At 43.1% G+C, this 23,329-nt stretch overlaps 1 protein-coding gene and 1 long non-coding RNA gene across 2 annotated transcripts; both read right to left on the bottom strand.

Moving 5' to 3' along the window:
- Positions 1-1,301: 1,301 nt before the first annotated feature.
- On the bottom strand, positions 1,302-19,361 carry LOC116572008. Its single transcript, XR_004278085.1, has 3 exons — positions 19,349-19,361; positions 16,912-16,913; positions 1,302-2,665 (listed from the first exon to the last, which is right to left on the bottom strand). It is a non-coding gene; the product is annotated as an uncharacterized LOC116572008 (long non-coding RNA).
- On the bottom strand, positions 3,068-18,265 carry SERPINB2 (serpin family B member 2). Its single transcript, XM_032310636.1, has 8 exons — positions 18,157-18,265; positions 13,862-14,038; positions 10,837-10,953; positions 9,435-9,563; positions 8,795-8,912; positions 5,143-5,285; positions 4,380-4,544; positions 3,068-4,045 (listed from the first exon to the last, which is right to left on the bottom strand). The coding sequence occupies exons 2-8, from the start codon at positions 14,027-14,029 to the stop codon at positions 3,635-3,637; spliced, it is 1,251 nt and encodes a 416-aa protein (XP_032166527.1). The 5' UTR covers positions 14,030-14,038; positions 18,157-18,265; the 3' UTR covers positions 3,068-3,634.
- Positions 19,362-23,329: the final 3,968 nt, after the last annotated feature.

The raw sequence follows: 23,329 nt of genomic DNA on the forward strand, positions 1-23,329 counted from the left end.
CTCTTCTCCCTTGATGGGTTGATGTGGAACCCAAGGAAGAACTCCATCCAGTCCCATGTCCATTTTCCCACCTGCGGGGATAAGGGGTCTGGACCAATGTTTTAGACACAGTTGCTGAGTCAGATGTTGGTTCATCACTTTTTAGTTTTCTTTTTTTTCTTCCTGTGAATATTCTCTCCCTCTTCCAAATATCTTCTATAGGAAAAACCATAGTTATTGTTTTATTTTCTACTGCTGAATACCTGTGCTTGATGGGGTGCTGAGGGGAGTGGGGAGAGGGATGGAATTGAGAACCTTCCAGAGAGTTTGAGGGAGAGAAGGAGCCTCTCTACTTATAACAGATTTGGAATGTTCTTCATGCACTTTGCATTTTTCTCTTCACGGGACACACTTGTCTCCTGATAAACTGGCTCAGAGTTTAACATCTGAAGGTTAGTGGGGAACCTAGAGCAGAATGTTTCTCTGGACTTCACTAGGGGATGGGACTTGTGTAAGAAGTTTATTGCACCTGCCTGACATGTGCTGAGCACATAGTAGTAGTATCTACTGGTGCCTCCATAATTTTATTAGCAGAAAGTCTCATATGGAGGCTGGAGGTAGAGGGACTGTTCATCCCGACTGACAGCAGTTCAGCAGAGACTGACTTGGGCAACATCAACACACAGCACGGAGACTCATTGTTTATGTCACATTAAGTGCATCAATGCAAAAACTGCCAAACCAGCCAAGAAATTGTTTCATCTTCTCTAAAGTCACAGACTAAGTTTTACTCATTGGTTTCCTCTGAGCCTTCTCCAGATTCCTTTCCCACTTATCTCTTGATTAAATTTTTATAGATATACTACCCATGTTGATGAAATCATGGTTGTGCATTATTATGATGCCTGTTTGGGGATGGTCAGGGAAAGAAAAAGAGGTAAGAGTATCCTAAATTAACAACATAATATTACCAACACAATTTTGTTTGTTGCTATCATTTATGGCCTGCCCTATGTATACGTATATGTATATGTATATGTATATGTATATGTATATGTATAATATGTACAAATTACTAATAGGGCTGTAGGGATAGGAACTATATGAATGGGGAGGTGGGGTGGGAGAGATAGATTTTGCTCTGGCCTTTTTATGAATTCATTAGGTATTCCAAAATTTTCAAGACAGAGAAAACTCTAGATGCATCAATATTATTCTAATAAGAATCCAGAAGAAGAGCATAAATTAAGTGGGCAGAGACAATGAGTAGATAATGGTTGCCCCATTCCATTTGGGTTGCTATAAGAGAATACCAAAGACTGGGTGTTTTAAACAACAAACTTTTTTTTTTTTCACAGTTCTAGAGGCTAGAAATCTGAGATCAGGGTAACAGACTAGTTGGGTTTGGGGTGTGGACTCACTCTGTTCTTGGTTCACAGTAGGCTGCCTACTTTCTTGTCCTCATACGGTAGAGAGAGGAAGCTCTGATCCCTTCATCTCCTCCTAAGGACACGAATTATATCATGAAGACTCAACCCTCATGACTTAATCTAACCTAACTATTCCCCAGAATCCCATCTCCAAATACCATCCCATTAGAAATTAGGGCTTTCACATATATACGGGGGAGAGGAGACACAAACATTCAGTCCATAGCAATGGCTGAGAGTTTCCCAGAACTGAAGCAAAGATACAAGTTTCCAGATGGAAAAAAAAAATCTGCTGATAAGCAAGACAAAATTTAAGAACGATTTTTAAAAATAGTCTTAATGCAAGGAAATATCAAAAACATCATTAAGAACACAAAGACAATTCTGAAAACTACAAGGAGAAAGAATTATCTTGACATCAACTTTCCCATCAGCAATTTTGGTGCTGGAAGACCATAAAATCATACCCCTGGAGTGTTGACGAGTGCTTTGAACCTTGAATTCCATGCCCATCCTCTAACTCAAAAGTGAGAGTGATAAATATGGATATCTAAAGAATCACAATGATTCCAAATGCTGCTACTTATTGAATTGCTGAATTACTGAAGTTCATAGAAAAATGAATCTAAACATAAGAGAATGCAAGAAGCAAGAACTCTTAATTTTCAAAAATGTCTGCTGTCGAGGGAACAAACCACAATTCAAGACTTACACACTTCTTTTGTTTTTTATAATTTTCTGGGATTCTACATTTGACCAGCTGACAGACAGTTTTATTTCTGACAAAGATAATCAACATCAGTGCTAGTACCTATTAAACTCTGTACGTGCTCAGCATTCTTTGAATTGCTTGTGATGTATGAATTCATTTAACCATCATGGCAGCCTTATGAGAAAAACATTACTTTTTCTAGGTTGGAAACCAAAACATAAAGAAACACCATTTTGGCCCATGGTTAGAGGATTCACAAGGGCGAAAACTGAGTTGTAGGGGCTGACAGTCAAGGGCCTGAGGTTACCCATTTAGCTGCCATGTTCCAGTAGGTCATCTATCCCTGCCTTCCGTCACGGGAAGTCTGCTGCCTGGGAGACATTCTCAGAGTCTGGCCACACTCCTGCAAACAGACTCTGCAGCCAGCTCGGACTCCCCAAACCAGACCCGACTCAGTTCTCAGGACTTAGTCATGTTCTGCTCTGTCTCTGATCCACTCAAGGCATTCAGCGCTATTTGAAGCAAACACCCCTGAAAGAAGGCACTCACTCTTACACCCAAGGCCATCTTCCCCTCTCTGAACCCTCAGCTCAATGACCTTGGCCTTGTCTGAACCACTGCACATAGTGTTTATTCTTGATATCCTTGAGGTTTAACTGAGAGGATCCCCAAAGGACTTTGACTCAAGCTTTTCTGAATTCCTATGCCCTTTGCTGCTAGGAGACCACAGCTCTAAACCATTTTCCACACAAACCCATTCCAGTCCCAACACTGGGGCTCCCTGAAGAGGCAGTTATCCTTTTATCTCCTTTATTCTGTTTTTACTCGGTCCCCACAAAATGAAGCACGATGCCTGATCCTTAGGAATCAAGGTATGACAAGTCTTACGAGCTAATGCAAGGACCACCTTGCATTATGACCCAATGGAATGACAACAAACAAATGGTTGTGTGGAAACGTGTTTATTTTTTTCATACACTTGCAATATTACATAGGTCGCAGACATACCTATGTGATACACAATACTAGAAATGTATGTAACATATATTTTCCTGTTGTTCAATGCTTTCTTCTAGTTATTTATTATAAGAGGGCATGAGAAGGACAACCACTCATCCCTCATTATACAAATAAGTAAAAGCATTTTTTAGATAGAAAAATTACTGATAGCCTGCTTCTGCAACTATCAGCTGCATAAAACTGACAGTGAACAATAATTAAAACCATTATATAAAATAATAAATAATATAGTAGAAGTTAATGTTATACAATTAACCAATAGTAAAGAAGACCTAAGTGGGGCATCATCCCACTTAGGAAACCAAATGATTAATAGGCTTGCAATGTTATGGTGGACAGCTATCTACTTATTGCTGTACTTATCATTAGTGTCTAGTAGGAGTTGTTCAGAAAAAAACAGAAATGTGTAGGAAAATCTCTAAATTCTTGGCACTTAATGCAATCCGGAGGCTTACAGCTCATACTATGAAATCCTGTGTAGAAACAGAACTTTTCAATTTTCGGGTGAAACAAACCTGCCAAAAAAGAGGATGTTCTTGGTGACTTTGTGCATGATAAAGAAGAGGAAAGGGTGGTCCGCCACAAACTGTGGGCCTCCATGGCCAGTTCTTCCTGACACAATGGCCCCGGTGCCAGCAGTTGCTTCCGTGCCCTCTTCGTTCACGTCCACAGTAGCTTGATGGAACACTTGGGACAGAAACAGGTCATTGTTGTCAGACATTCCTGAGAAGTTGGCCCGGCTCTGGCTGAAGGCTTCCTCCATGCCCATGCTCTGGAGAATGGATCTGAGTTCATAGCGTTCTTCTAATTTGAACTGAGGGAGGTATACCTCCACATCATCTTCGGCCAGCTTGTCTTTGCTGGTCCAGTTAATGAATTTATCGTAGGTTATTTCATCTTCCAGCTACAAATCCAAACATTAAAGAAAAAACCCTTAAGTGCTCAGAATAGAAGGCAAATAACTTACAAGTCTCATGTTAACAATCAATGACTTTAACTTTACCACATTGTAGGTGATAGAAAAATGTAATACACTGGTGAAATATTTGCAAGAAAGTAGCATGTATGACATATTTTCATGCTCTGAATGAAAGTTTGAGACATGAACATTTATAATCAACCAATTCACATGTTTCTGCGAGGATCCACACACCATTTTCTACACCTATAGACATGCTTCTCATGAAAGGTGTGTTTAGCTCCAGAGGTTTCAAACAATACAAGCTGGAATGGCTTACCAAGTCCAAGCCAGTGGACACATCACTGATTTCGTCAGGAAGCAACAGGAACATGCTGATATCTCCAGCATATGGGAGTTCTAGAATTTGAGTCTTTAGGTCACCTATGTAGCCAATGTTCAGTTCTTTACGCAAGTACATCATCTGTACAGGTTTGCGCTGATTCTAAAACGATTAAAAAGTGAAATATGAAAGTTGATATTAAGAGTCATGAGATTTATAATTAGACATGAAGAAATCGATTCTGCTGTAGTGTCAAAGAAATATGTTCTTAAAAATCAACAAAATAAATTATTTATACCCTTACAGTTGCTCTTGTTAGCTTTACCATGATTACATCTATTATTAAGATGGACAACATTAATAATTATAATAATACTAAAATATTTGTTCAGCTCCTGCCATGGGCCAAAACTGTGCAATCTCACTGAATCCTAACAATAGCCAACTTTTATTGATTAAAAAATGGAATTCCCAGAAGATAAATAAGGTCATAGATGGTTACTAGTAGAACCTTAGTGGTAGAACCTACAACTGCATCCAGAATTATGTAATTATAAAGCCCGTGGTCCTCACTGTTACACATATGGTCTCTTAGAAAATTACTGAGTGACACTCAGTAGCTGGAAAGAGTCCAACTGTCCAATGTGCATAATTTATTACTAACAAGTCATACAGGAGCATGAGTGGTCTCTAACTTTTCTTTCTCTATCTTGGCCAAGATCCTAAAATACATGCTAGGAAAATCCATCTTGTCTCATACCGCATTCACACGGAAAGGATAAAGCCCATTCAGTTTCTTCTCGAATGGAGTTTTCCACTTTCCTTTGAAGTAGACAGCATTCACCAGGACCATCTTGGTGTCCTCATCTACAGAACCTTCAGGTAACAAGTCTGGGATTTTGCCTACAGAAAACAACATATGTTTAGGGTTCATGACCAAGAACTGTGATGATGCTATGATTTGAATCTCTTGAGTCACCATCAAACTCAGCATCTACATTTGTCAGATTCTGCAGAGGTGATGATCTCAAGCTCAGGTTTTTCTCCCAATTTATTTAAAGCATAAATAAATCAGACCACCTTTCTCAGAAGGTTTGCAAAGTCCAAGAGAAAATGAAGGAGTTATGCATTTAAAATTTAGAATGATGGGGTGCCTTGGTGGCTCAGTGGGTTAAAGCCTCTGCCTTCGGCTCAGGTCATGATCTCAGGGTCCTGGGATCGAGCCCCACATCAGGCTCTCTGCTCAGTGGGGACCCTGCTTCCTCCTCTCTCTGACTGCCTCTCTGCCTACTTGTAATCTCTGTCTGTCAAATAAATAAATAAAATCTTCAAAATTTAGAATGACTATCAAACATGGAAAGATTTTCACCTTTTTTTATGTTGTTTTCTCAAAGTTTCTCAAAGTTTAGCACTCCTTCTAGATCAGATCCAGACACTCTATGGGTCTGACCCATTGATTCATTCAAAAACTGTCTTGTTTTTGTTTGAAGTTGTGCTAGATCTATAGTAGGAGTTGGGCAGATACAAGAGGGGAAAAAGGAAGAATTGCCCTAGAGGGGTTGAGAATATTAGAAGAGGCATTCAAAACCAGCAGTGAGACAATGCGTCAGAAATCCAGCAACAGAATGCAAAGTACTGTGGCTGTGCAGAGAAGGGGGTACATGAATAAGCCAGGGAAGAAAGGGTCTCAGAAATTATAACACCCAACTGTGGTAGTTAAGAACAACAAGAACAACATGGCTTGAGAAACAGCCCACTTAAACTTAATACCTGCCCTATAATTTTTCAACTGCTCCAACACATTATTTTACTTAATCCTGACAGCTATTCTATTGGGATATTACTAGTGTCATTTTCCACAAAAAGATCCTCCACTAAGAAAGGTTAGCAACCTCCTCAAGGTCACAAACTGGGAAAGTGGTCAGGATTCTGTGTCTGCCTCTACCACCTCCCGATCCTACTGACAGACGCAGGACTCACATAAAGGTCAATGGAATCTGACCAGCTTCCCTTTATCCATTCAATATATCACTCGGGCAATGAAAACCCTTGGTTACTATTGAAAAATGCTACAGCTTTACTTAACTTTGTGATGTAAATGACAGAATTCATGTGATCATAATAAATAAAACAAACAGTTCCCTCAAATTATTACAAAATTTGGTGAAGCAGTCAGCCCAAAAGATGAGGCATTTTGACAACACAACTGCTTGAGTCATGGCTGCTGAAGACAGTGCTTAGGAAGAAAGTGAATTTGTGCTGTTCTCAGAAAAGCAGAACTCCGACATGTCTCTTGAATTCTGCAGTCGGTTTTTACTTTCACTTCTGCTAATCTTCCCTTTCCCTGACTCCTCTATGTCAGTGGTTTGTCAATATTTTAGAACAGCAATTTCAAAATCTGTTATAGAAATGAAGAACAAAGGGAGAACAACTATTTTGGGAGAAACAAAAATATTTTATAAGTTCTACAGACCTTTTGTTTTTTCCCAATATGGGGGCCAAGAAACCAAGACTGCAAACTATTGCTTGCAACCATGTTTTAAACATAGGAGTTAAATGAACATTTACTTTTTACCTACCTTATAATGTAAACTTTTTAAACACCCAAATAAAGAATTCAGAATTAGACTAAGGATCAAAGACGAAGAACCTCCAGTTTCATCATTAACTGGTAGTGGAATCTTGAAAGAGTCAGTTAACCCCTCTCAGACGAAGAGTCCACCACCATGAAGGGGCAAATTTGGGTAAATTATCTCCAAGTACCTTTCCAGTCCTAACAGCTCATAAATCTATGAAATACCCAGAACAAATCTAATAATTTCTATGTTTTTCTTCCTAGAAATCCATCTATATATTGCTAGTCGGCAGTTATTTTTTTGTGACCTATAATTCAACCTGGAGGTTTGGGAGAATGAAGGATTTTCATTATCAGCCAAAGACTGTGCTAATTTTTGTGGAGACACAGGAGAAGAGTGACATATTGGCCCTACCCTCAAATAATTATGGTCTGTATGGGTCGGCAAAGCAAACAAAATAAAATCAGGTCAGCTACAGTTGAAGGCTGTATAAGGCGAACGTTAACAGGACTCATGAAACTAACAAAAGAGCAAGGGGGTAGAGAGGAGGGGAGTGGCTGGGAGGTACCTCTAGAAAGGCTAGGACTTGGGCTTGCCACTTAAATTAAACTCTGGCATTAAGGAATGCGTAAGAAGTTAAGAATGGAAGGCAGCAACCGAGAGCTCAGGGGCCAACAGTCATCAAGTATGGTCTGTTGGATAATTAAGAATTCGAAAGTCAAGGTGAAGAGTAAGATGTTCTGCAGAGGCCAGCTGGAGGGCAGTGACGCTGTTTCTGTGTGGGGACAAGTGTGTGAAGTCAGTCCCCTCTGCAGTCTCCTCCCCTCCCCGTACTCCACACTGGAGGCCAGCCAATTCCACTCTTTGCCTCAGAGGGCCAAGCTCTCTCACCTCGGCATCTTGGCACATCTATACACTGTGTCTAGAATCCTCTCCCCGTGCTCTTGGCCTGGCCAGCTGCAGCCCATCCTCCTAGTCACGACATAAGCACTTCTCATTCCAGGAAGACCCCTCCAGTCATAACGTTGGAGGCCAGCACCTTCCTCACACACTCCCATGCAGTGTCCTGCATGTCGCCATCAAGCACTTATGGTCACCTTACAGCCATCACCGACTGAACTGAATGCCACCGAATGAACTGAACTTACTGATTGTAAGTTCTAGGGTGGCGGGGTCTGAGTTCTGTTTCTTTTACAGAACGTGTACAGTGCCTGGCACGTAATATGCGGTGGGTTCAATAACAATACAATGACAACGAATGGATGATTTCATCAAATGTGAGTCCTGGTAAAAAACAAAAGAGAAGCAGGAACCCATGAAAGAATTAGGAACATAAGCTCCAATAGTAGACGTGATTCAGCAGGGCCCTAAAGAACCTCACAGCAGGTAGACTTGGAATGGTGAAGAACAGGTAAAATAATTTTGTGATCCCTCCTCCTTTGTTGTCAGTGGTCTCACCCAGTTACTCAGCGGAGGGTCATGCCTTTTTTCTTCGTTTTTGTCCCAGCAGACAGAGGGCACGGTTATTTCAATACTGGCATTTCCTACATTGGAAGATGTGTCTGCCTGTTCGCACCTTCCATCCTAAGGTAATATCCAAAATTGGATGATTGACGTACTGAACACATGTCTTCCTTTAGTAGACCTCGACTGTTTTTTTTCACTTAATGCACCACTTGGCTAAATGAGAATTGGGCTATGTTAACCAAAATAATTAAGGTGAAGGGAATTTTAAGGGAGTTAGGGCTAGGCACAGAAGTGACTTTTTGAAAAAAAAAAAATAGATCAACGGTTTCTAACTGAAAAGAAGAACAGGAAATATGGCTTTGGTTTTACCTTTGGTCTGAGTCTTGACCCAAGAATTAATCTTTTTTCTGGTTTCTTCAGCACATTCTAGGAAGTCGACTGCCTGGGGTTCTGTAGAGTAGTATTTCTTGGAGAGTTGCATATATTCCTTTAAAGCAAGAAACCAGCCAAAGGTGACCCAGAATATCACTGAACAAGACTTGATGTAATTGTAAATCATGGGCTTACTGTCAAAAGTTGCAGGGGGGTGGTAAGGGGCTGAGGTAAGGGAAGGGGTGGAGGGTGGCACTGGGGGGCTGGGAGGCTGAAAGAGGAAATGGTGTGGATTGTAAGTGCTTCGTTGACCCCCTTGCCCATACTCATTTGCCCTCCTGAACTGTGCATTATAGACCCTGAGTCCAAGGGGAAGGCTGGGCATGTGGGGAGTGGTCCTGGAAATCACTGTTCCCCCAGCTGTGGCAGTCACTCTGCAACGTGGGGCCTTTGCATCCATTGGGGGGAAGCACTTGACCTCGGGAGCATGCAAACTGCTGCCGTGACCCTGGATGTTTGGAGCCTCAGTGCGCTCATGTGGAATTCTGACTCTCTGTGGGCATCACAGACAGCAGCTTCGAAAGGGACCCCATTGCACACGGCGGGGCCTGACATTTCAGCTGCAGGTTCCACTTACCTCCTTGAACCTCGCCGACTGCTCTCCGAACAGCATATTGACGCTCTCCAATAAATACTCCCCTGTGGACGCATTGATGGCCGAGCTGAGAGAGCTGAACGAGGAGTGGACTGCCGCTCCAGCTTGTGCCTGAAACAGAAAGGGTCTCTTTAGGTAACACAGGGTGGCTAAACAAGGTATTTCTTAAGCAAACGTGTTCTTTCAGTGCAACAATAAAATGCCATATAATGGATACTTGGCACTTTCTGACACTTAGGGGAATCTCTGAGGAAATACTTCTGATACAGTGCGCTAAAACCCAGAAGGCAACATTTTACTCGTTTCAAATTTTGCTGCACCTATAGATTACATTTCACCTTGAAGTAACCGATGTCCTAGAAGGAAGTTAGGCTTCTTTTATAATTTCCTAAATTCAAGGTCTCTAAGGGATTTTGTTATACTAAAACATTACCTAGGAGATGTTCTAGAAAAAGTTAATGTATGTCCAAAAGTAGCCATTTTATAATTATAGGGGAGTCTGTACAGTGGGAAATCTGGGTTCTAGAAAGCCATGAAAATGTAGGTGAATTCTAATCCTCAACCCGGAGTTCATAAGCATGACGAAAGACATAGGACTCAGTCACAGCCACAGCAGGTAAAGCAGGGGACAGAGCCCTGCAGATGGGCTGCCGGGTGTCCCAGGAGACTGGCTGGATTTCCATCTTGACGGGGCCCTCTTCCCCTACTCTAGCCCATAATTCCCTGGGCAACGGGGGGATGGAGCAGCATTGCAAGAAGGAAGTTATGGGCGATATCCCCTTACCAAACCCACAGCATATTAGGGGAGTTGCTTATCAATAGGAGTCCATCTGTGCCCAGTAAGTTAGCTAGAGAGCTGGTGTTTAAGGAAATGGAGTATTGAGAAAAGATATTAACTGAGATAGATGATGAATAGATCCGTACATACATACATGGACAGATGATAAACAGGTAGGGAGGTTGCGAGGGATAGCCAAGGGTGGTCTCGCATGAAGTCACGGGGCCTGACCTACCCCACTGCTCAACTGCTTGTCGCTCTTTACCTTTTTCCCCCTGGAAGCCTGTGTCTGCGCCTGTGCATTCTAGGAGCTGCTCCCATGATTTCACAATAGATTACACAGGCCCACCTAATGGCAGAGTGATGGGATTAAATCCAAAAACAGTTTTTGACCTAAAAGCCCGGACGTCTAGATTCTACTCTGGCCCTGCTCCTATTTATCCATGTGCCCATAGGATATTTATTTAAGGGCTCTGAGTCTTAGGTTTCTTTCTATGAATGGGAGAAGTTGTACTAAGTTGCTTCCCTGTCTACCACTGTGACTTTAAGACAAGAAGATTCTAGAAATAAAATGCAAAAGGAATTATGAACCAGTGAGTCAGATACCTGCAAAATGGCCTCAGGATAAGTGCCCTTCTGGATCTGTTGCATGAGTTCACAACCGGTGAGGTTCACTGGGATCACTGGGGTCTTCTGAGCAACAACCTTGTCGAACTGAAACACCTACATTTGGAATTAGAGACAATGTATTTATGAGTATATTCTCCTGCTATATTATGTCACCTTGAAACCAGTGGTGCTCAGGTACCTCTTGGAGGCCCTATCTACTTCCCTACCTTTGTGTCTCAGAAATAAGCACATGCTCTTTATACATAACATATAGGTGTCTGCAACTGAAATTTCTCTCCTAAGATACAGCTTGAGTTATTTTACACCAATCCATATATATACTAGCCATTTGGACAACAATTTGTTCTTATGAAATGATTTGTAACCTTTTCACTAAAGTATCTGAATTACCATCCAAGCCATAAACGGACTTGATAACAAATGCCAGTATTTTGAAGAAAAAAATAAGGTTAATTCACGACCTTGGAGGTCTCTGTCTTTTCAAAGGCCTTATCTATTATCCACTTCCAATCTGTCAAAAACTACAAGCCCAAGTTAGTTTAGGCATAAACACACTTACTCACTATTAACAGGGATCCCATAAAATATTTGCACACACTGTATTACACAGAGAAACCAGCATCCATGTGGGGGACAGCTGACTGGGGTCAGATGACGTATGAATCTCTTTATATCGTAAATGGCAGATCCAGAAAACACATGAAGCTGGAGGGGGAAAGCTGGTCCTACGAAGCTGTCCCGGCTCCTTCCCAGCACGACAGCTTTCCAGCCTGGCCTCTCGGGTCTCAGCACCCCCAGCCTGGCCCTGCACCCAGGTCTTCCCCCAATCTCCCACACCCCTTGGGTCCCATTGGGCCCGCATCGCATCCCTTGTGGGGCCTGTGGTGAGGAGGACCTCTCTGGTGAGTGGATTGATGGTGGGGACTCTGCCGACAGAGGAAAGGCAAGCTTGTCCAGCCAGGTGGTGTTTCTGGGTTGGCAGGACAGGTGCTAAGGGTTACGGGCTCTTTCTCTGCTCTTCCGATTAGATGTCATAAGTCCCATCTAACCCTCTGAAAAGAAGTGGCCTTACTGTTGCTCCTACAGAAGGGAAGAATATTTCCCAAAACAGCTTTTTTGGTTTTTGTCCTTTCTGAGGAAGCTGACACTTAAATCAGGAGTCTCCTGGCTAGCCCTAAAGCCTTCCTGAATCACAGCAAAAGCCCCACAGAAACGGGGGAGGGGAGGGGGCCCTGGGCCACGCAGAAGCCAGTGGGTAAATAGAGGCACTGCCCAGCCAGGCAATGGAGCCCGAGGGGGCCTGGGGCTTCATTCTGAACCTAAGAGCCTTCCACATCCTCCTTTCTTTCCACTGCCACCATGACCTTCCCCAGGCGCACCAAGTCCCAGCCGTGGGACCTCTTCCCGGCCCGCTTCGTGGTCTATAGGAACAACACGGTAATCACAGCCTCAGCTCCGAGCGGCGCGCAGCATGTGCGCAAACTCATGAAAGGCTCTCGGGCGCCGGGCTGAGGCCCTGAGGGTCACTAGCTGTTAACACAGATGCGGCTCCCAGACGCTCTGCGGTTGACTCGAGCCTTCACACCTGTCCTCCAGCGGGGCCGCTCTCGTGCTCTTTTTGTAGATGAGAAAGCGGAGGCTCAGAGAGTTTCCATGCCTTCCTCCACACACCTAGCAGCGAGCGGCAGAGCCACCACTCCACACAGCCGGGCCTGTCCCCAAAGTCCACCCTCTTTCCTCCAAGCCAAAGAGCCTCTCTTCTTCCTTTTAGCAGGGAATGAACCACATTTCCCTTCGATTTATAAAACCAGTACATTTATAGAAAAACAATAGAACATCTTTGCCTAGACCCACATGCTTGAAGCACTTTCTAGATACAGAAAAGCTGTCTGTGCCCAGAGAGACGGATACGTTCATTCGCCTCTGGTGTCAAAATCTTTTTTTTTTTTTTTTTTAATTTTAACAACCTAGAGTACTTCATTTCTCATTTTCCCTCACAGTATATTGCTTCTGCTCCCTTTATGGTGAAAAAATTAAGACCCTGATGTTTTCTGAAGTTTAACATGCAGTTCAAGGTTTCCAGCCTCCTCCAAGGGGAAGAGAATAAAGGGGAAGGTGTGTTGCCAAATACGGCTGGTATCAGGGTTGAGCAACTGAGTTTTGTTGTAAACCTAGATGTTTAAACTGCCACATTCACCGGGAGGGATGCCTTTTACTTCCCTGCCTCGTGCGGTGAGATTGGCTAACACTCCCTGTGAATAGCCTCGAACCAGACCCACGGTAAATGGGTCACTGTGCACCAGCAAAGGACAGCCGTAGTCTCAGGCACGGTTCTCGTGGGAAACCTGAAAGTGGCCGGGGGCATTTTGGTGTGACTGAGAGCACAGCATATGCTTGTGAGAAAGCAGGGCCTGTACCTCAAGCACTCAATGTCAACATTTGTGGCTATGCGAGTCTGAAAGACTCTTAATTATATGATGACCTTATCCAGCTCACTGACCTCAGACATAACAGGAGCAGATTGAATTCATCCCACGGGAGTCCTGTGGCCCAGGACTCAGTGAAGGAGTCCCCTGACTGAACTGGTGTCCCTTCACCAAGCACCGAAGCCAGCGGACTTAACAGAAAGGCCTCACAATGTTCATGCACACCCTGTCCACCCTGATTTTGAAAACTGGCCATCAGGCCAGACACCGTTTTGTTGATGTGACCTCACGGGGTTGATAACGTGGCCGAGGCCCTCTGAAGTCACAGTGTTCTCCTTGTATCTCCAGCAGTGTGGTGACCAGAGCTTTTCAGGACACTCTCCGTTATCTACAGTTGAAAGCTTTCATGGTTTAGCTGCTTTGGAGATTCGAATCTAGGGAGCTTGTGTGGTGATGGCACGTGACAACAACTGACCTCCGTAAAGTCAAGCTGCTACCTGAAGCATACAATCGCAATTCTACAATTCCATTCAGGAGAGACCCAGTCCTAGTTTGGAGCTCTAACAGACACTCACCTTGGCCATCTGGTCTGCAGTGTTGCCTCTGGCACCCAGGTAGACCATGGCCATGGTAGATGAGATGCTCCACGGAGAGAAGAAGAGATTCGGGGTGGCACTAGTATTTGCCAGATGCTTGAAAAAATTGAGGGCAAAGATTGTGTTGGCCACATAAAGGTCTTCCATTGTTTCAATCTGGAAGGAAAGTGAGGAAGAAAGAAAGAGGTCTGAAAGGTGACTCAACATTTTGGGTGATATTGGCCGAGTAGTACATGGTGTACCCTGCACAGGAAAGGGGTTCCCTCTCTGCTCTTCCTTCATGGCACAGCATGAACTAGAGCCCAGATGTCGTCATGGTCATGTGATGTGAGCAACCTCACAGGGCTCCAGGCTTCATGCGATGTTCTGCTGTTACCAACTTAAAATCCTTAATAATTTTGAACAAAGGCTCTGCATTTTCCTTTTACACTGGATCCTGCAAATTATGTAGTTGATCTTGAGATGCAGGGAGCAGTTACATGATGAGTAAGGACGCTTCATATAATAATCATAATAAGAGCAATGACAATGAATAGCATTTATTAGATTTTTACTATACAACAGATGCCGTTCTAAACATTCTACCAACCATTTAATTCTTACCAAAACCCTATCAGAAAGGCATTGCTATTTGCATTTTACGAAGGAAGAAACAACAGCACAGAGAATCAGGAAAGTGACCAGTGTCACCCAACTATAAAGGGCAGGACCAGGCATCGGAGCCAGGTGGGGGGCCTCCAGGGTCACACTTTCAACCTCAAGGCTCCATCTGCAAATATCCAGCACACACATGGGCAAATACATGCAGAGTCAAACACTTATTCCTGTTGGCCCCAGCTGAGATCACTAGTCTTCCCTCAGACTCTCTGTTTCTAGAAGTGGTTTGGATTCACCAGTTGCGGTTGGTGTTTTTACCCACTTCCAACCTCCTGTACGCCCCGCCCCTCCACACCTACATCTACAACCTGCAATAAAATAGCTTCCCACGCTAAGGAGTTCAGTATGGGGGGTGCTGGAATGGTCGCCTGCTTCTCCAGCACCCGTGCCCCCCCACCAGCAGGCAAATCCATTGCAGGCAACACTGCATGCAATGAACCTGAAACAGACACACACACACCCTATCACCACCTGAAGATAAAGGACGGACACACCTTCTGTGACCCATGTGAAGCGGAAAGCATGGACACACCCGAGGTGTGTACAGTATCTGTTGGTACTGGCCAGTGATCATTTTTCTGGCTCTGTGTTATGCTTTCACAGTGGCTTAAAACACACCCTATAATTACCAAAATATATAAATATACCAAATGACGCTGACACTCATCCCACAGGAACCTTTGTGACAGTGGCTTCCCAGAGCTGAGGAGGGGCTGAGGGAGGCTCCAAGGTGAGGGACGCCCCGTCTGTAGGCTTGGCTCACTCAGCAGGCTTCCCAGCAAGGGCCAGGACTCACTTCCCTCCCCAGTCCCGGGGCTGTCTTAGGGGAACACTTGGCTCATGAACACTCTTCTTTAAGAAAATCATTGCAATCTGAATCAAAATGTCTCATTTGAAATACCACCCAAGTGTATTTTATCGAGACAAAATTGTAAATTAAGCAAAATTTGTCCCTGAAACCATTTCTTCTCATTCAGTCCTCGCAGGATCTGAAGAGGGTACATCCTGTTATCTTCATTTTTTAGGTTGCCTCCTGATGCTCAGAGAGCTTAAGTGACTTGCAGAAGGTCACAGAGCTTCTATGCAATGGTGCAGGGATGCAAGCCTAGGTCTGCTTCAGGAACCCACTCGGTCCACACTGCCTCACAGTGCCTCTCTTTGTTGGTGGTGAACTTCACTGTTATGTGTAAGAGTTTAGGCAAGTTACTAGCTTGAGAAATGCTAGAAAGAGGAAATAAAAATAGGAAGGTAGCAAGTCCGTAATGCTCCTAGAAGGCGTATTAAGTAGGAAAAACAAACAAACAAATCCCACTATTTTTTTTTCTTGCTTCATCACTGAGATTGGGTTAACTGGGTGACTCAGGCATTTGTTTCCTCTTCCCTCGACTGATTTAAAATTGTCTTGAAACTAATTAGTCGCACTGGGCAGATCATTTTTGTGAACTGCCTCATAACATTTTGGAAACTAACTGATAATTAATATCATAAATAAAATATATCTCTATCCTCATGTGAAGAAAATAAATAAGGGCTCAGAGCCAGAAAAGTAACCGCAGGCTTCTCCCAGACGGAATTCATTATCCTACCCTGCGTAGTCAGTCCCTCTGACACTAACAAAAGGTAAGTGTTAAACTATCAGAGAGGCTTTTGATAGATTTCTGGTGGCTTTATAAAAGAAAAGAGTACATAAGGACAGAATTAAATTCTCCCAGGTGCATTTACTTCTTTTAAAAATAGTCTAGTTTTTATTCCTTGAATAAGGGGCAGGGGTGCCTGGGTGGCTCAGTGGGTTAAGCCGCTGCCTTCAGCTCAGGTCATGATCTCGGGGTCCTGGGATCAAGTCCCACATCGGGCTCTCTGCTCAGCAGGGAGCCTGCTTCCTCCTCTCTCTCTGCCTGCCTCTCTGCCTACTTGTGATCTCTCTCTGTCAAATAAATAAGTAAAAAAATCTAAAAAAAAAAAAAAATAAGGGGCAATTAGCAGCATTTAACATAAAAAAAAAAACCTCATGTCTATATTGCAGTTACCAAATTCCTTCAGCAGCATCATTTTTGTTTAATTTGTGTCAGTACCTTCCCAGGAAACCCTAGTAATTTATTGATACAAAAATACAGAGATGTACATCGCACGGCTAGTTAGCTTCAGAGCCCAGACAATCTCAGCCTTCTGGTGCTTTTCACATGAGATCTGAGAAGTTTGCAGTCTTGGAAATCTATGAAGGCACACATATGCCATTTTTCCTCTCAGGCAACTCCACACGTTACCTTTAGGTGGGACTCTGCCTGAGACAATGCACAACTGAAGTCACAAAATGAAACAGGTGACACCTGTTGTGTGTTTCTTATCATTAAAATTTTTAAAAATTGTTTAACTTCTGAATGTCATACCACTAATTAAGGTTTAATATCATCACAGGGAAGAATAAATGGGGAGTACCCGTGGGGCTGGGCTCCATGATATCTGTGTCAATTCCTGCCCCACAAGTTGACAAATGTGCCCTAAAGATGGGCACACATCATCAAGCTGGGAGGTGTCCTGAGGCGCCACCAAGGGCCTCTGCTTGTTGATGCTGGATGCTAGATTTGAGTTTGCTGTGGTATTTAAAACAATCTGTTTTACAACATAGTGCAAATATTTAGAAATTGACCACAAAAAGCAATGAAGACAAAGAGAAAATAGTACCTTCAAGGAAACGTCCCATCCAAACTTAGTACCTTCCCCCCGCAACAAAATTAAAAGCAGTTCCTGTTATTTGATGACTTTCATAATGAATGAGTGTCTGTTTATGGGTATTAAATGATTTATTGAACTATTACTTCAGTCAATCCAACAACCGTTTGGAAAATTTTTCTCTTCCACCAAATTGACCAATTATTGAACTCAATTCAATAAGTACAAGGGGCAGGGGCACCTGGGTGGCTCAGTGGGTTAAAGCCTCTGCCTTCAGCTCAGGTCGTGATCCCAGGGTCCTGGGATCAAGCCCCGAATCAAGCTCTCTGCTCCGTGGAGAGCCTGCTTCCTCCTCTCTCTCTGCCTGCCTCTCTGCCTCCTTGTGATCTCTCTCTGTCAAATAAATAAATAAAATGTTTAAAAAAAAAATAAGTACAAGGGGGTATTGAACAGACCCAACTCAGACTGCTGCTGAATTTCTGTAATTTCTGGTAGTTTTAGATAAAGACTGTCATCTTTCTTGTTTTTATTATATTTATATACAATTTATAGAATCCTTTCATTGCTTAAATTACTATCTTTTAACTGATCTACCATTTCCATCCAATTCTGTGTCAAAACCCTAGTTAGTAAAGAATATACATATTCTAACCTGTTCAGTAAAATCCCTGTCTCAACTTGACTGGGCACTGTAGTTCAGCTAATGTTCCACAGACATCTGCAGGCTTCTGAGATTCAAGATTAAGTCTTACTACAAATTTCATTCAAATCTCGACCCAAAATATTTTCACTTAAAAGAAACCTAAGCAAGAAAACACCATGACATTTTTACTCCTTTTCTAAAGACACCCCATGCTTTAATTTTCATTATTAGTAATACCAGTAAGAAGGAGGAGGGAGAAAAATGAAAACCTGTTTCCACGGCCATGGAATTCACTGAAACATACCTGGTTATTCCCGGAGGCGCCGCTGACAAGAAAACGTCCTCAGAGAGCTGTCAGAGTGCACACACGGAGTGGACTGGTTTTATACAGCTCTGCCCCTCCCACGGAGCATTTTTTTTTTCCTCACTCTCTTTCTAATCTGTATCCTTTGAGTGATTCAACATTTTACTCAGAAAGACATCACTATTCTAAAAATGCTTGTTTGCTAAGGCTCCGTTTAAGAAATTTGTTCGGAGGATGATGTCATTCAGAAACTTAAGAATTTGGTAATACCTACACATGCCTGTTAAAATTAGTCGAAGTTTGTCAGCCTGTTTCAAGCACCCTCTCTGTACCTGCGCCCCAGGACAGTGCCGAATTCTACAATTACCCTTTTACCATTGCACAGGGATGGCTCGTGGACCCTTTGCAATATCTAAAGACCATAGAATCCTTTCTTTCTGAGTCTAGACAGCCCCCAAGTGACCCTTTGGTCATGGCAAGGAAAAGAGGAACACTATTTTTCTTTCTTGGAGATTCTCTATTTTAAACTGTCTTAAATTTCTCAAAGTGGAATCTTCTAAATAATTCTGGGTTCCACCCAAATCTCCTGTCAGCAGCCACACCCAAATAACTTTCTATTTGTCTTAGTGTTTCCAACACAAATCTTATCTTTTATTATACAGAGAAAATTCACTCTGTACTTAACATTGACTTTTACCTCTAGGATCATGGTGTTGAAAACTTGATTGAAAAAAATCACTTGGTGGGGGTGCCTGGGTGGTTCAGTTGGTTAAGCATCCGACTCTTGATTTCTGCTCAGGTGGTGATCTCAGGGTTGTGAGATGGAGCCCCAGTACATCAGGCTCCGCACTGAGCTGGGAGTCTGCTTAAGATTTTCTCTCTCCCTCTCCATCTGCCCCTCCCTGCCCCTGTCACAAACATCCATGATCTCTCTCTTAAAAAAAAAAAATGAATAAAAAAAAAAAGCAAATTTAGGGAAAAAGGGTCACTGGGTGTTTAGATACAGGAAAGGAATTAAAGGACAAAAACAGATAAAAAATAGGCATGATGAGAGATAATTTGAGTCTAAACATGGTTATATTGTTTGAGCTAATTGACAAGGGCAAAACACTAAAGGTGGCTTCTCATCTATTTGCTCTACTTTCATGTACAGGAAATCCTCAAAGGAAGAGATGGTTAGAAGTAAAAGCACTGTGTTTCTTCTCGGCTGCTGTGGCCAGCTCCCTGTCATGCTTGGAGAGCTGGGTTAATAACCTGAATATCAGTGACACCAAGTCTGTGGGTTTGAGCCCTCTATAGGCTTCTTAGCTCACCCGTGGTTCACAGAGCTAGATCTACCCATACCTCATCTTGCTTTTGTGAGTCTCCCATTCAAAGGAGTGGGGGTGACTTAGCCCAAACCCCTCATTATTATCAGAGGGACAATGGGATAAGTGTATTCTTCAGAATCTGTGCCTAGCAGCCAAAAGCCAAGTTATGTGATTTTCTTAATCGCTGGAAGACCCAGGTCACGTCAAGAAAAAGCAGGAATCCCACCCTCGACAATGATCTTTCAACTCCTAAGTTCTTCCATGACACCAAAGAGAACTCATAGGCAGCCACTGACCTTTTTACAAGTTTTAACATCCCCTGGTCTCAGCCAGATCTCTGTCTCAGTGAGTGATCAGTAGATGCCATTGCTGGTCCAGGGGTCCCCCTTTCCACACTCAGTCTCCTGGGGGACCCCTCTGGCAGTGTCTACAGGACCAATCTGTTCAACTGTTCTTGAACCACACACTGGCAGCTCAACAATCTGTTGGGCCAATAGCGGATGTAGCTAGAAACCCGGCCGCCCTTTGCTTTGCTCACTTTTCAGGCTCTGCTGTTTCCATCCGACGGCTTTCATTCAATTATCCTGCTCAACAAGAATGCTGTCCTCTCTTCTCCCCACTGACCCAAATCTGTGAGGTTCTGCTCATACTCCACAGCTTCCATGACATCCAGTCTGATTTCTATAAGTCTCAGTGAAGTCATGCTATGTAGAACTGCACCTCTTAGACCTACAACATACAGGCGTATTATTAATTCACTATTTAATCATATGTATTCTAGATATTTCATTGGAATGGGCCTCTATTCTCAAATAGGTTCTACACTTAATGCCCCTTCAGCAGCAAGAACAGTGCTGAACATCAATCTGGTACTTAACAAAATACCTTTTGACTGAGAGAAATGCTAAGATGTTCTAGAAAGGCTCTTTAGTATGGTGAGCAAAGATATGGATCCTGAGAGACTCAGAAAGGTCGAATTTGAATTTTCTTTTCACCACTTACTAGTTATATAATCTCGCACAAATTTTTTCCTCAACTTATCCGAGCTTTAGTTTCTTAATGATGCTGCTACTGTCCATTGCCTCTGCAAAAGCAATCCAATTTCTGCCTTTCTTCTTTTTTCTGATTTTGTTCAGGTATCAAGAGGTTCCTTGCCTTGAGGAAGGAAGGCCTCATTGTTGGTTGGTGGGTAGCTATATAACCCGACCTTGGTTAGTGTGGTTTGGGAGAAGTCTGTTGGGAATGTCTAGGGAAGTTTTTTCTTCCTAATAGGATAGAGACATACAAAGAGAAACTCCCTGTCACACACCACCTGCTTCTACCCAGCTTTGAGCCTGGCTGCGTGAGGATGAGATGGCAGGAGATACTCCCACTGTACATCAATCCAAGAGGAAGGCCAAGAGCTTTGCAGAGATGCCAAACCAGAGCCCTGACTCCAGAACACTCCCAAGTCAATGCTGGAAACTACCTACCTCTAATTTTTGTTCTTGTTGTTATTGTTACCTGAAATGATAAATAGTAAGCCTACATTACCTAAGCATTCCTGAACAACACAGACTTTTGTGAAGAGCAGATGAGATCATGATGGCCAAGTGCTTAGCATATTATCTGTCATAGAGTGAGTGTTCCACAGGGTTTGTGAGTGAGATGGAGTGACTGTGGGTGGCCAGACTTGGAAGCTATCTTCCCACTTAGATTAGAGAAATGTTATCAGATCAGTGTAAAAAGAAAAGGTCACGCCTCAAACTATTAGAGGAAGCTTAAAGGGCAATATATGGTAAGAAGCCCGTGGGTGGCACCAGGGGTGGGCAGTGTCCCAGGAAAGAGGGGAAGGATAGATATATGTGTGTTAGAGGCCTCCAGGAGAGAATAAAGATAAATGAGAAAGTGGCAATGGAAAGGGGAAAGAACTAAAATGACAGGCATGGGAAGCAAAGACCGTGGCGTGGCTGCCTAGGATCTGCCTCCTGCCGTCGGTGTGGTAGGGGAGGGAGAGCGAGGAGAGCCACAGCACCTCACAGAGAGGGCTTAACCCCAGAGCCAGCTGAGACCTAATCTCAAGACATCCCACAGGAACTCCAGACAAGAGAAGCTGCTTGTGAAAACTGTAAAGGAGAAGAAAAGTCTGTAAAATGTAGCAGAGGAGGAACGCAGCTGGTCGGACCACTAGGGGGAGACCACTGCGAGAGCCCCATCGGTAGGCGGAGGAGCAGAGCAGAGTGACCACAGAGTGAGGCTCACCGTTGTGAGGTAAATAAGATCCCGTCTCTCAGTAAACCGGAAACTGGGCTTGCAGCAGCTGTAGGTCAGGCCACTTCGGCAGCAGCGGGGGATAATGAACTGGCAAGTCTCTCAACGGCTTGTCTTTTTCTAGGAAAATGGGTGAGACGATCATAAGTGGTAAAGAGTGGTAAAAAAAAATCATAAACCAATCATAAGTAGTAAAAAAAATTATAATACCACTTAGCATAAGAGATGAGAAACATTATTTATATATATGTATATATATAAATATATATGTTATATATGCAATATGACCCCAACCATATAAGTAAAATATGTGCAGAAATACAACTTGAAGGAAACGTGTCAAATGTAAAGAGTGATTGTGATAACTTCATAGATATCTTCATAGATAACTTTTTTTTATTTTATAAAAACTCCCCACGGGACGCCTGGGTGGCTCAGTTGGTTAAGCAGCTGCCTTCAGCTCAGGTCATGATCCCAGGGTCCTGGGATCGAGTCCCACATCGGGCTCCTTGCTCAGCGCGGAGCCTGCTTCTCCCTCTGCCTCTGCCTGCCTCTTTGTCTGCCTGTGCTCGCTCTCTCTCTCTCCCTCTGTCTCTGGCAAATAAATAAATTAAAAAAAAAAAACAAACTCTCCACATCTTTCACAGTAGACATGTATTACTTTTAAAAGACCAGAAATACATGATCAAAGTATCTATATTGAGGCGTTTATTTTCTTCCCACTAGCACTACAATGAAACATGCCTAAAGGAGAAAGAAGGTCAAAAATAAGAAAATTTTGTGAATAAAGTTCTAATATTCTAATCGGAAGATTATATGCACTGCATTTTTTTCTGTGATGCACCTGTCCAGCTGTGAGGGAGCAGCCTGTGAGTGTGTTAGACTCCCTGTACACAGTAAGTGCCGTGAGCTCCATTAGCCCCGAGTCTACCCCAGGGACGGAGGTGGGCACTCGGCTCAGATTAAGGAGCTCACTGAGTGTTTGCTGAATGACTTGTTCATGCTCAGCACGGGGCAGTGTTATGCTTTTCTCTTCTCCCCTTTGAATGAACAACCACTGGTACTTTCCTAATTCCCTCTCCATGGGAATTGCTTGTAGATGGGAAATACACACATGTATCATCTCTCATGTCACCACTGAAATTATCCAAAGTGCAGTACAATTGTAGGTCAAAAAGGAAGTCCCATTTTGACATAAAATGCCATCTCATGATCTTATTTTACTAATGACTTTCCATTAAATATATCAAAACCCTGCTTTTACAACAAAGATCATTCATATGAATTAACCTTAGTGTTACAGTAGCATGATTCACCCTAGACATTTAAATAGCTGTCACTATGAGCAAGAGTCAATGGCCACTTCTGTGGTGTGAATTTGGGGTCCCCTTGGCTAAGACATCACGTGGTATATGCTTCTTGAAATATCTTCACCAGAGAATAAACCTTCTCCTTCTATAATTAGCAGTAAGAGTCATCGTGTTAATGGATCTGGGAGAAATAATACATGTTTCTAAATTCCTACAGAAAGGATTTTGACAGAGTAGGGAGACGTGGTCAGGGAAGGAGTTTTGGGGTGTGTGAAGAGGATAAGCCAAAGGAAGGGAAGGCTC

Source organism: Mustela erminea, chromosome 13, assembly GCF_009829155.1.
Source record: "Mustela erminea isolate mMusErm1 chromosome 13, mMusErm1.Pri, whole genome shotgun sequence".
Classification (NCBI taxonomy): domain Eukaryota; kingdom Metazoa; phylum Chordata; class Mammalia; order Carnivora; family Mustelidae; genus Mustela; species Mustela erminea.